The sequence below is a fragment of the Mauremys mutica genome, chromosome 17, assembly GCF_020497125.1.
Source record: "Mauremys mutica isolate MM-2020 ecotype Southern chromosome 17, ASM2049712v1, whole genome shotgun sequence".
Lineage (NCBI taxonomy): Eukaryota > Metazoa > Chordata > Testudines > Geoemydidae > Mauremys > Mauremys mutica.
In genome coordinates, this window is record NC_059088.1 from 26144976 (window position 1) to 26157930 (window position 12955).

Here is a 12955-nt window from a genome sequence, read left to right on the forward strand (position 1 = left end):
AGCTTTGTGTTTGAGGCAACGGATGGACACTGGCTTCAAATCCCAGCTCTGCCCCAGCTTCCCCTCATCCCTCTGGTCCTCCGCTTCCCCTCTGTCGAATAGAGCTCGAAAGCCTCCCTTTGTCTGCTTGGGCTGCAAGCGAATTGGGACAGGGCTGTCTCAGAGTGTCTGTGCAGAGCCCAGCACAATGGGGACCTGATCTCTGTGCTACTGAGACAGAAATAGGCTCGGAAGGGTCCGACTGTTATTGACGACAAACGTCAGTTTCACCCTACACACCGGAGCCCAGGAAAGAAGATAATTGAAATTTACAGTCTGGCAAGGTAAGAAAACTGAACTTCTTCGAGTCCTGCCTTCATGTGTCGTCAGGCCGGCCTCAGCGGGGCTGGGGCAGCGGCGCCGGTTAGGTCGCTTTAACTTGGTCAGTCTCAACATCTCTGATCAATACGTAATGATGGCATCATGCCCCACACAGCCCATCGGTTTGCACCCTGGTGAACACGTAAATGGAATAAAAATCTCAAAAGGTGCTTAAAAAGAAACGTTGCAACGGAATTCTGTTAAGCCTAAATAGCAATAAAAATAACCCTCCTGGAAATTCAGGTACCCCAGCTCTGAGGACCTCCGGCCCATTCCCTTCAGGGGTGTTGGTCTTTGCAGAGCAAAAGGGATCAGAGCCGGTTTCTCATCTCTGAAAGGGAAGATATTGCTCCCTGCAACAGGGACATAGGGGTCAGAACTGATCCAGAGGAGAGCGCCCCCCACTGAGCTCCCTGCGGCACAGCACCCCCTCTACACCCGCTGGAGTTTCTGTAGCTTTTCACACATGGCCTGGCCTGACAGCAGGGAAGGTTATAGCCGCACGGTGGGTTTCCCTCCCGCCACTGCCCTGCCAAGCCATCTTTCATCAACACTTAGCCAGGCTGTCAGCCCCTCTGGCACAACCTGTTTCAGGGTTTGTGGGTCGGGCGGGGGAAGCTCATTTGTAACAGGCGCGAGGCACAGGAGGAAAGAGGTCCTGGGGAAGCAGATGCTGGCGGGTGACTGGTGATGCCTGCAGAGCTGCCTGACAGAATCCATCCTGCCCCCCCACTAGGTGCATACTAGGCCCTGGAAATCCTCAGCAAATCGGCTAAGAAAAGTTGGACGCAACCATTAGACAGCTGTATTTTATGGGAGACATTTTTAAAGAGGGGTCACCGGGCAGTTCCCTTCAGCACACTGATTTCCTGGCCAAATTCTAATTAGATTCATTCCATGGCCAGCCTCCCCAAATTTCCCTTTGTTGTGCAGTGCTGCTAAATACTGTTAAACCACTGCCACACCCCACCCCAGAGGCAGTTTCATTTCAGTGTTGGATGAGTGAACCCTGTGCAGCGTTGCTGAGGGCTGTTAAGCCAGTACAGTGTCCCACCCCAGAGGTGGCTGCATTTTAGTGCTGGGTGACTGAACCCTGGGGAGCAGTGCTAATAAACAGCTGTCACACCTCACCACAGGAGGACAGAGCTGTAGTGAAAGGAATGGCAGATCCCATGCCTGGCACAGTATTCCACTACTGTACATGCCTTCACAGCCAACTCTGCCCTTCCTAAACTAGCCTGAACTTACTCCAGTAAGGTAGGGAAATATGATCTCCAATTTATAGATAGGGAAACTGAGGCACAGAACGGCAACTTGATCAGCTGCCACAGAAAGTCAGTAGGAAACGAGGGAGTGGAACCCAGAATCCTGAGTGCTAGTCCTCTGCTCTAACCACTAGACCCCACTTCTCCCAGAGTTGCGCGCGCGCACACACACACACACACACACACACGAGTCCTGACTCCCAGTCTTACACTCTAACTACTAGATCACACTCACCCCTGCAGAGCTGGGAATAGAAGCCCACCCACCCCCCACCGCTTGAGGCAAAACACACTCCTCTCCAAAACCATCCTGATTCACAACAAAACTTTAAGAAGTTCCAAGGTGAAGTTGGCTCCGGGATGTGACAGGCAACAGGGAGATCAAAAGGCAAGTCAGAGGGGGGTTAGGTGCTATCAGCAGGAGCCATCTCTCTCTGCGAGGAGGGAGCGGAGCGCCTCCCTAATTAATCACACCACCACTTACCCGCCTGCATCCCCCACCCAGCACTTCAGACAGGCCAGAGCTTGCAGCTGCTTTATCCAGGGGAGGGTATTAGCTCAGCTCTTCCACCTAGGGGTACTGGCCCATGTCCTAGGGTTCAGGGCCGGCCAGGGCAGGACTGGGACTCTGGAAATCTGGGTTCACTTCCACCCCGGCTGAGGACGTAGACCCCGATCCGGGAAACTATCTAGGCTACTAACGCCTAGGAACCCAAATCCCTTTGAGGAGCTGGCTCTGAGTCCCAGCCTTGCACCTTTCCCATGGCTACCTATCTATCCAGGGCGCCCATCACCCGTAGCATCTGGGCTCCTCCCAACCTTTTCTGTATTTATCCACACAGCCCCGTCCCCAGGCGAAGGGCACCTGATTGTCAAGATCAGGGTCCCACTGTGCTGGGTGCTGTACAGACAGTCTCCACCCGGCAGAGCTCGCAATCAAAGCAGACAAAGGAGAACCGGCCCCCTTTTCCAGATGGGACCTGAGGTCCAGAGAGACGCGGGATGGGCTTGACGCAGGCGGCTACGTCCCATTCTGAGACCCCGCTGCGATCCATGGTCCTGCTGAACCCGCAGGCTCCTAAATCCGCTCCGCGCCTACGACTCTGCAGCAAAAAGACCCCAGGTGTGTCTGAATCTGGGCACCCAGACCCTCAGCTCCCACCTGAGCGATCCAGGAACCAGGCTGGGCGTTCGGCTGCCCACCTCATCTGTGGAGCCTGATCTAGTCGGTGTCTCAGCCCCATCCCTGTGGTTTCGGGGGGCAGGTGGGCAGGTAGCTTTAAGTCTCCTCTGCGTTCCCTGTATGGGGCTGTACAGCCCAGCACTGGGGTCAGTCAGAGCAGCCTCTGGGCTGCTCTAATTTACACTTGGTTCCCTGTGGCCCCAGGAGGCAGGGAGTCGCCTCAGCACTCCCTGCCCTCTCCACGGGGAGCTGGAGCAGAGTGGGTGCAGGGCCCTTCCCCCACTTCCACACCTGCATAGGGTGGGGTGGGGATTCTTAGGGGGCTGTCCCCCAGTGTCATCCCCCAGCACTGACAGGAGCCCTGGGGGGCATTCGCTGCTCACACGGCACTAGGGGCTGCGTGGAGATCGGTGTCTTCAACTCCCACCTCCCGTTGCTCTTATTGCCAAGTGTCGCCCAGCTACAGCTCAGTCCAGGAGCCGCAGCCACCCCCAGCCCCCTAACGCCGGCTTTCCCTTCCCCTCGGCTCTGCAGCCAGTGGGGGAGTGGATTCAAAAGTGCTTCCCGTGATTTCTGTGAGGGCTGGAACGGGGCCAGCTGCCTGGAATCGCCATCAGCCCCTGGCTCGCCCGGCCGCCTCGACCCGCAGCACCCTGGGGGCCGTCTGAACGCAACGGGAGCTGCACGCGGGTTAAGACAAGGGGGCTGGGAGTCAGGATGCCGGGGGTCTATATCCAACGGTGGGAGGGAGCAGATCTCCTGCGGCCACGTGCTCTAACTGCTTCCTCACATCCACTCCCAGAGCTGGGCCTAGAACCCAGGAGTCCTGGCTCCCAGGTCACTGCTCTAACCACTAGCTCTAACTCCCAGGGCTGGGAACAGCTCCCCAGAGCCCCCCTGCTGTACCCACACGAAGATGTTATAATCGGTCCCGTCTCCCGCTAACGAGCCCCTAAGGCAGCACAAAGAGTGGTGTCGAGGGGGCTCTGGCCACGGGGCTAGTGGCCCCTACGCTCCCCAGCGGCCACAGAATCCCTGCAGAACAGCCGCTCTCGCTGGGAGCCCGGGAACGGGGCTGTTCCCTGGAGGTTTTTCTCCTGCCCCAGGAGTCCAGAGCTGGGGGGGAGGCCTCGGGCTGAGCCCAGAGAGGGTGGGCAGCACAGGGCAGACCCCCCTCCCCCCCCAAACACATCAGCCTGCCACAGCCCCCTGCTAGCCCAGCCCTGCCGAACCACCCCGCACCGTGCATGGGGGGTGGTGGGGGGGGTTGGGTTGTTCCAGCAGCCCCGCCTGGCATACAAAGCTGCTGTTGCAACCACACTCCCCCCATCCCCCACTGGCCCTTCGCTGACCCCCCTCCCGGACTGGTTTAGATTTGGAAAAGCAACATCAAGGGGATCCAGGCGCTCGGCCCCAATGCAGCAAAGATGTGGGAAATGCTCCCCCTGCCCCCCACCCCAGGGCCTGCTCAGCCTCAGCTGTCAGGGGGGAGGTCAGAGCCCAGCCCAGCTCCAGGGGGGCAGAGACGGGAGAGATCGGGGGGGGGGATGGGGCAGTGGGGAGGAGGGGCAGGCCCTTGGGTTTCATCATCTGGCTTCTACTAGTGTGAACACCGCCCCCATACACCCACCTCCCCACATCCACCCCGTCCCCCTCTTCCCACACCCTGCCCCTTGCACCCCCGGCAGTCCTGTATCCCACCCCTCCCTTCCCCCCGTGCATTCCCCTCCCCCTTCCGTCCATGCCCATATCCCCCCCCAATACACACCCCTCCCCCCAACTTCCCCCCCTTTCCCCATAACCACCCCCCACCCCCCGCACTCTGGAGAGTAGCAAGAAGAAATTCAGCCAAAATCCTGGCAGCCTTGGGCCTGATTGGAATCAAAACCCTCCCCTAGGTTGCAGCTGCTCGGCTGCATTAGTCTGGCCCCACCTGGACCCGAAAAGAGCCGCTAATTTGCTGGGAGTCTGAACAAAAGCCCCAGATTTTTAAAGAACCCCACGTGTCATTTCCTCTCTGGGCGGGGGGGGGGGGGGGGAGTGGTGCAGGCACCGATTCCCTCGCTGTTCCCCAGGTTTGACTGGGGAGCTGGTGCAAGGGGGCGGGTCATACAGTTCAATTTGGCTTAGCAAAGGGGCTGGGGAGAGGGACAGTAGCACCCAGAGGCCTGACCAAGATCCCACCCAAAACCAGGGCCCGGTTGTGCCGGGCGCTGCCCAGACCCCAACCGAGATCAGGGCCCCGTTGTGCCGGGCGCTGCCCAGACCCCAGAACAGGCAACTATCAAAAGTAGAGTTTCATAAGGGTGCCCATCACCATGGTGCCTGGGCCTCAGGACCATGAACCAGCACCGCCAAGCCCTGCCCCGGTGTCTGATGGGAATTGTAGTAGAGCGTCCCTGGTGAGAACCAGACCTACAGCTCCCCAGCGGATATTTGGAGCCCCCCGCGAGCACACACCCAGTGCCGAAGCAGAAATGAATTGATCTTTTAGGATTTATTTTTTGACGAGTGATTTCGAAAGTGACACATTTCATTTTCAAACAACCCAACTCATAATAATTCACTTTTGGGGTTCGGTGGCAAAAAGGCCATTTCAGGCCGGTTTCAGAAGTGGGAATCTGAGCCTGTCTCCCCCACCTCTCGGGTGAGTGCCCTTCGTACGGGGCAACACCACTCCCGCCGCCACCTCGGGCCATCTGGTGACCGGCCGAAATTGTGTGTCAAATTCATGAAGAGTGGTGGGTTTGGAACCCGTTTGCCAGCTCTACTCACAGCACCGCGCCGAGGTCAGGATCGTCCTCCCCATCTCACAGGTGGGGAAACTGAGGCACAGAGCAGCAGTGTGACTTGCACGAGGTCACCCGTTGGGCCCGAGTTGCTTCTTGGTCACGTCAACGTAAATCAGGAGTAGCTCCACTGAAGTCAAAGGGACTTACGCCCATGTAAATGAGAGCCGAATCGGACCCAGGATGACCCCAGCGATTAGAACCTCACCCTCCCAACCCCCTGGCCGTCTGCTGTAACCGCTAGACCATGCTTCCTCTCCTACAGACTTGTCTCTGAAGAAGTTCCTCCCTTCGTCCCTTATAGCAAAAGTTCCCTGTTTGGCACAGTTCGCCCATGGAGCCTGGGGGGTTGTTTCGGGGAGCGGGTATCTCCGCTGATTTCCTTAAGCTCATCCAGACTGTGTGTCTGCTACCCGCGTCCTGCCTGTTGGAACAGACCCAGAAGCCCCTCTCTGTCTGGTGGCCTGCCCCCAGGCACTGCGGATCGGACGCTGCTCCACCTCAAAGATCCCACCCGTTGCTGTCTCGAACTCGGGGCCACCCCCTGGGTCTTGTCCCAAAACCCGCAGTGACATTCCTGCCCATGCTCCACGCTCAGCCAAGCCCTGCCCCAGAGCCTGAGGGAATCGTAGCAGAGCGCCTCCTGGCTAGAGTCAGAAGATCAGGACTCAAGGGAGCGAGGGCAGCGGCTCCGGGTTGCCACCCGCATGCCTGGTGCTGGGAGATGAATCGTCAACCCAGAGGGGCTCCCCCAGACTGAGGCACGGCCCTCGCAGAAGAAAAGGGGGGGGAAAAGAGATGAGTCAGCTGCGGCCGTGACCTCTAATGGAGATTTTCAGTGGCCCCACGCTGCGGGACCGAAGACGGGTACAGAGCCTCACTGCTGGATGCTGCCCTGACCCTAGCCCAGGCTGGGCGTCTCGGCAGAGTCCTTCTCCCTGCGTGAGATGAGTTTGGTGGGTCTCACCCGCTGCCCGCATTAACAAGCCACCGCCGTCTCCAGCATAACCGCCAGCCTCAGCGGGGGGCCACGGAGGACTGACTCTCAGAATCCCCTGGCAACGGCAGGTGGCACAGGCCCCGATGCCCAGGGTCTAGGATTTGGGACCGGATTCTCTGGGATAAATCAGTGCAGTGCCAGTGGAGCGCCACTGACCGACCAGCTGGGGCTCTGCAGGGCTGTTCATCAGACCCCTTAGAGGCACCGAGGCTCGCAAACAGCTGGGCCAACCCATCCCCCCTGCCCCCCAGGGTGGGGGAACTCTGAGACTCCCTTACTTCTGATCCAAAATAAAGCTATGGAGGGGTGTTGGGGGGGAAGCCACCAAACACCACTGGGATGCCACAGAAACCTTCCCAGGAAAGGACCTTTGGAGACGTTTATTTACCAGCGTCGCTTTCAGACCCCGAGATCTTCTCCCCTAAAGGTCTGGTTCGAACTCACTGCCTGGCCCGTGCCCCCTACGGAAATCAGATCAGAATGAGACTGTAACACCGGGCCTGTCCGCATGGGAAGAGGGCACGAATCCCACCTAGAGGCCTGGACCAAGCGGGTTCTAGGACACGAGGGGCGGCCAGCAGAACCCACGGCGTGATCCGGGCAGGGAACACCGGGAGGCTGGCAAAGTGTGGGCCCCCCAGCTGGGAGGTAGCGCGGTTCCCCTCCGGGGTTAAGACAAGACGGAAGAGGCAGCACTTGGTGAGGCACGTGCGCTAACAGAGCCCTGGAGGTGACGCGTGATGGCTGCTACTGCCTCACGCCTCTGACTCCTGCACGCGTCAGAAACGCTGCACCAGGCTCCCAGCTGCCTGGCAACCCACCTCCCCCTCGCCTGCTTTCACTGGCCCCAGGCAGCTGGTCCGTACTCCTACTCCCCGGCCTGGCCTAGGATCCTCCCGCCCTGCGTTTTGCTGATCCCCTTTTCGCTTGCTCTGGGGTTCAGGGCCTGCTCCTTCCTCGGCAGCACTGGGGCGGGCCCCAAGGCCACTCACTCCTGCTCGGGGTTCAGCGCCAGCTGCCTCTCCCACTCAGCTTCGATCACCCGGTACAGCTCCATGGTGGCTTTGGCGTCTTCCACTGAGGAGTGGCCATTTTTGCCGACCTGCAGGGAACAAGGGAAGAGAGAGACAATCCATGGGGGGGGTTAGAATCAGGGACGCTAGCCAGTGTGACCGGCTGACAGCTCTGATCCTCACTTGCTGCTTCCCCAGGTGATCAGCACGCTCGGAACAGCAGGCGGCTTGTGGTGCTGGGCCTCATTAGCCCAACTGCACAGATGGGGAAACTGAGTCCCAGACAGGGGACATGACTTGCCCAAGGTCACCCAGTGACGGAGCTGGGGATAGAACTCCTGGGCCCCAGTCCTGTGCTCTATCCACTAGGCCACACGGCAAGCAACTCCTGGGAGAGGAAATGCCTCACCTGACTCTCTAGTGACACCCCCTGGCCAGCCAGGGGACAGCACTTTATTTTTCCATTCAGGGACCGCGTCTCCCTTGGCTTCTCGAGGGCGCCTCTCCCTGAAGCAGCAGCTCAGCTCTAGAGCGACGCCCTGTGGTTGATGCTGAGAACCAGGGGGGGCTTTCAGGATGGGGAAGTGGCCAGACACAGCACAGGCAGCAAGGAAGAGAGAAGACGTGAGCCTGGGCCCAGATTTCTAGGGCTGCCTGCATGGCCTGGGGCATTGCTAAGCATGGGCCTGGTTGGTGCCTGGGGGCCTGTCCCAGAGGCAGCGGGTACCTGGATGTCTTTGTGCAGCAGCTGTTTGGTGAGGCGTTTCAGCGAGGCCAACTCGTTCTCCGGGAAGCCGGCCTTGCGGTTCAGCAGCGGGATTTTTGACGTGTCCCTGGTCACTGATTTCGGGTGGAAATACTTCAGCGCCTTGAAGTCGTTGTGGATGGCGTGGCCGACCACGATCTTCCCCGCTAGGAGCTTCAGGATCTGAGAGAGAATCAGGGCGGCTCAGGGGCTGGGGACGCCGGGGACTGGCGCTCAGGCAACAAGGCACGTGCCGCGGCCGTCTGATCGGGGTCAACGCTGGCTCTGGGGGGGAAGGCGCCCCCTACTGAGTCACCCATGCTGCTCCCTGCAGCACAGCACCGCCAGCCCCATGCCGGTGCTTTGGGATCAGCACTGACGTCCCGGGGACCGTGCCTCCTACTGAGCAACCCACACCACTCCCTAGCACTGGGGTCAGCACTGGCTCAGAGGGGAGAGCGCCCCCTGCTGAGTCACCCACACTGCTCCTGAACCACCCCACGATCTCCTCTGGTCTCTGGTTCCAGCAGTGACCCAGCTTTGTCTGGAAGCTCTGCCTGTCGGCTTATTTCACCCCAGCGTGGCCAGAACCCCGTCTCCATTTTAGAGCTTTGTGCTGCTTTGAGCTTCGCTAGTAACAGCCTTTGAAGTGGCTGCACCCTGGACCGTTACACAAGGTGCCGAAAAGCCACCGAGAGCCGGCTGCACCAAGCCGACGCAGGGAAAATCCATCACCCACCGACATGGCTCACAGGCAACAACGAAAAGGCATCAGCACGTTTGATTAAAGGGAGGGTTGGAGCGCCCCCTAGTGAGCTTTTGACAAAACAGGTCATAGGCAGAGTCAATGCTTCAGTGGTCAGAGCCCCCTCCTGAGTCAAGCACATCCCGGTGCTCCCGGCCACAGCGCTGGGCTGAGAGAGGAGAGCGCCCCCTACTGAATCCCTGCAAGCCCAGGCGATGCCCTGGGCACTTACCTCTTTCTGGGCCGTTTTGAACGGGGTGGCGTTCTTCATGTGATGTTTTCTGATGCCGCTCCACCGGGTGCGGTAGTCAGTGATGGGGTCGACGGGCCGGACGTACTTGTCATACACCACGTCGCCATGGTAACTCACGATGCTGCACCTGGCCAGGTCGCTGATCCGGCCGCCAGGGCCCGTGCCCACCATCTCGCAGTCGATGGCCACCACTTTGCTGGGCTTGCCCGGCCGGGGCACTGGGGGCAGGCCGCTGTCATACTCGCTCAGCAGGCTGGCTTTCTGCACGCCAGCGAGGGGCTGGGCGCTGTGGTTCCCAGGGGTCCCACTGGCCTTTGCTGATCTGCACGTCACCTTCTTCGCTCCTGATGGAAAACAAGGCAGAGGGGAGCCAGAGTCCGTGGTGGCGCTGGGCTGGTCAAAGCGACAATGGTTATTTGCCTTGGGGAAGGGTTTTGGCTGATGGGAAAGCCCATCTGTCTGGAAAGAGTTCTGATCCTCGGCGAGCCACTTCTTCTTGGTCCTCGCCCAGGAGCGGGAGTCCTGATGGGAGACCTGGCCTTTGGGGGGGTGATGCTGGGGTGGCGGCAGCTGCTTCTGCTTCAGAAAACCCCTCCTCTCCAGGAAACGGCGCCGTTTCACAAAGCGCTGGTGTTTCTGGTTGCTGTCGGTTCCCCTCTTGGGAGCCTGCTGGAGGCCCAAGTCCAGGTTGATGATCAAATCCGACATGGTGGGTTCTGGAGGAAGGCAGCAAACATGAGGAGGAGGGAAGATGGAGAAGGGCCCCCGGTCTCTTTCAGCCCTCAAGCAGCCAGCCCCATACACACGGCTCGACAGAGGCTCACGCCCTCACCTGAAACAGAAAATCGAGACCGTGACCGTTCCTCATCAGAAGAATTCACATTTACAGAGGGATCTCAAAGGGCTTGAGAAACTCTCTCCACATTAGAATCACTCCACGCCCCAGTGAACTGCCCCCACCTTGGTGTGTGCTACACCACAGATTAGGCCAGGAAGTAAAGAAAAATCCAGCAACCAGCTGAAAGTACAGGGAGGACTGAGAGTCGGGGTTTTGGCCAGGCCATCAAGACTAACACATTTACGTTTGTAGAAATTATCAAGGTCTCCATTTTATATCTCAACTGAAAATCGACACTGGCAGTAGAAAAGCACATGGGCCCCGGAACTTTTCCCCAGAGGGTAGGTGCAACATTTAGTAAATATCTGACCTCACTGCAGGGAACCCCCTGGGTTTGTCTTCTAGGTTTGACATTATTGTGAAACTGACCCAACCCTGCTTAGCCTGTGATCTGATGAGATCAGTTTGTGGCACTACAGCAGATACAACCACCATGAGAAATGTGGATGAGTGGCATCCGACAGCTCGTTAGACGGTTTATCAACCAACACATCTTTGGGGTTTGGTTCGGATCCTTATCCCTGCATGTGGAAAATACCCAACCAAAATGTAGGTTTAGGGAACATACACGGGGCGTGTAAAAGACCAAGGCTCCAACGTGTGTAGAATGACATACAGCATTGCTTTCACTCCTTCAACATAACCCATTTTAATCTGGATTGAAACCTTCCAGTGAAGTGCTGGAGACGCAACCAAACCAGCTTTGTGCTGGTATCTGAGAAACAGAAAGTGAATCTAGGGGCACTGCCAATACACCCATCTCCAGGGAAGCTGAAAGGAGTTTACTGACAAACTCTCCCAGTCCCAGCCCACTCTGACTCCATGATTCCCCCCTCCCAACGACTGACCCCCAAGTGCTTCATTAGTCCGTCCCGCTCCACTCAAACTCCCTGCTACTGCCTAGTCTAGTCTCTGTCCAGGTCGTACACTCAGCACCATGTCTGGGCACCTTCCAATTACGCATTAAGCAACGGCATCCAAATCTGCCACTGTTTGCTCTCTCATCCTCTCCCCAGGGGAGATGCAGGTGCAGTGAAGTGTCTTGTTCTTTGTGGGTTTTTTAAAAATGATACCCTGTGCTGACCCCCGCCTCTTGCTCATCCCCTCCCCCATGAACCCATAACCTCTTCAGTGACGCTTCTCCCCCAAGAGAGTAACCATCTCCCTCATTCACCCACACCCAATGACCTCCTTTTTCACCAACATCCCTTTCCTCCTGACCCCCTCCTCGGCCCTCCCTCACTGATCACCGCTTACCAGCCCCAACAGCACTGCTGCTCCCCACCCTACCATCCATCAACCCCCAACCCCCTCAGTGATTACTCTTCCCCGTCCCTACCCAGCACTACCCCATCTCCTCCTCTCAATACCCCCTCCACCCACTGGTGTCCTCCCATTCCTAATGCCTTCTTCCCTCACCGACCCTTTTCTATCACAAAGCTTCCTCCTCCTCCACTGATCCCCATCCATCCCCCCACTGATTCCCATCCCAACAGATCCCTCCCCCACTGATCCCCCTAACCCACTGATCCCCCCTCCCCCCACTGATCCCCATTTCAATAACCCCCTCCCCCACTGATCCCCATCCCACCCCCACTGATCCCCATACCAACATCCCCCTCCCCACTGACCCCCGTCACCCCACTGACCCCCCTCCGATCCTCATCACCCCACTGATCCCCCTCCCTCACTGACCCCATCACCCCACTGATCCCCCTCCCCCACTGATCCCCATCCATCCCACTGATCCCCATCTCAATATCCCCCTCCTCCACTGATCTCCCATCCATCCTCCCACTGATCCCCCTCCGATCCCCATCACCCCACTGATCCCCCTCCCCCACTGACCCCCATCACCCCACTGATCCCCCTCCGATCCCCATCACCCCACTGATCCCCCTCCCCCACTGATCCCCCTCCAAGCCCCATCACCCCACTGATCCCCCTCACCCACTGACCCCCATCACCCCACTGATCCCCCTCCCCCACTGATCCCCCTCCGATCCCCATCACTCCACTGACCCCCCTCCCCCACTGACCCCCATCATCCCACTGATCCCCCTCCGATCCCCATCACCCCACTGATCCCCCTCCCCCACTGACCCCGACCCGCCCACTGACCCCCCTCCGATCGCCATCACCCCCCTGATCCCCCTCCCCCACTGATCCCCCTCCGAGCCCCATCACCCCACTGATCCCCCTCCCCCACTGATCCCCCTCCGAGCCCCATCACCCCACTGATCCCCCTCCCCCTCTGACCCCCATCACCCCACTGATCCCCCTCCCCCACTGACCCCCATCACCCCACTGATCCCCCTCCCCCACTGATCCCCCTCCGATCCCCATCACCCCACTGATCCCCCTCCCCCCCTGACCCCCCTCACCCCACTGATCCCCCTCCCCCACTGACCCCCATCACCCCACTGACCCCCCTCCGAGCCCCATCACCCCTCCGATCCCCATCACCCCACTGACCCCCAGCCCCCCTCACCCTCGCTCCTTGGGCCAGTCAGACCAAGCCAGGCAGCTGCAGCCGGAAGCGGAAGTGAAAACTGCCCCGCCGTTGGGGCACACGGGGAGGGGACGCACAACGAAAGTCAGGAAGGAGCATGGGCCGCGGAGAGTCGTGCGCATGCGTCAGGCCCGAGCGCGGCAGAGGTGGGTGTGTGTGTTGGGGCGTGGTCAGCCGTGAAACAGTTTACGC

At 59.1% G+C, this 12955-nt stretch overlaps 1 protein-coding gene across 4 annotated transcripts; it reads right to left on the reverse strand.

Annotated features, from left to right (window-relative positions):
• Nucleotides 1-445: 445 nt before the first annotated feature.
• On the reverse strand, nucleotides 446-12940 carry ISG20L2 (interferon stimulated exonuclease gene 20 like 2). Of its 4 annotated transcripts, none has more exons than XM_044991187.1 (5): nucleotides 12743-12936; nucleotides 9333-10185; nucleotides 8338-8538; nucleotides 7590-7699; nucleotides 446-491 (listed from the first exon to the last, which is right to left on the reverse strand). In XM_044991187.1, exons 2-5 carry the CDS (start codon nucleotides 10059-10061, stop codon nucleotides 461-463), a joined length of 1071 nt encoding a protein of 356 aa, XP_044847122.1. In that variant the 5' UTR covers nucleotides 10062-10185; nucleotides 12743-12936; the 3' UTR covers nucleotides 446-460. The 4 variants fall into 4 exon arrangements, with proteins under 4 accessions (XP_044847122.1, XP_044847121.1, XP_044847119.1 ...); XM_044991186.1 differs by lacking the exon at nucleotides 446-491 and adding an exon at nucleotides 5294-7058 and having other exon boundaries at nucleotides 9333-10069; nucleotides 12743-12940; XM_044991184.1 differs by lacking the exon at nucleotides 446-491 and adding an exon at nucleotides 5294-7058.
• Between the last annotated feature and the right edge of the window lie 15 nt (nucleotides 12941-12955).

Bases quoted from the DNA above. Each gene is read 5' to 3' on its own strand.
- ISG20L2 (XM_044991186.1), bottom strand. From the start codon at position 10,061: ATGTCGGATTTGATCATCAACCTGGACTTGGGCCTCCAGCAGGCTCCC. The intron at 8,539-9,332 runs GTAAGTGCCCAG...ATTCTCTCTCAG, and splicing joins TCAAAACGGCCCAGAAAGAG to ATCCTGAAGCTCCTAGCGGG. The intron at 7,700-8,337 runs GTACCCGCTGCC...TGTTCCCTGCAG, and splicing joins TGCTGCACAAAGACATCCAG to GTCGGCAAAAATGGCCACTC.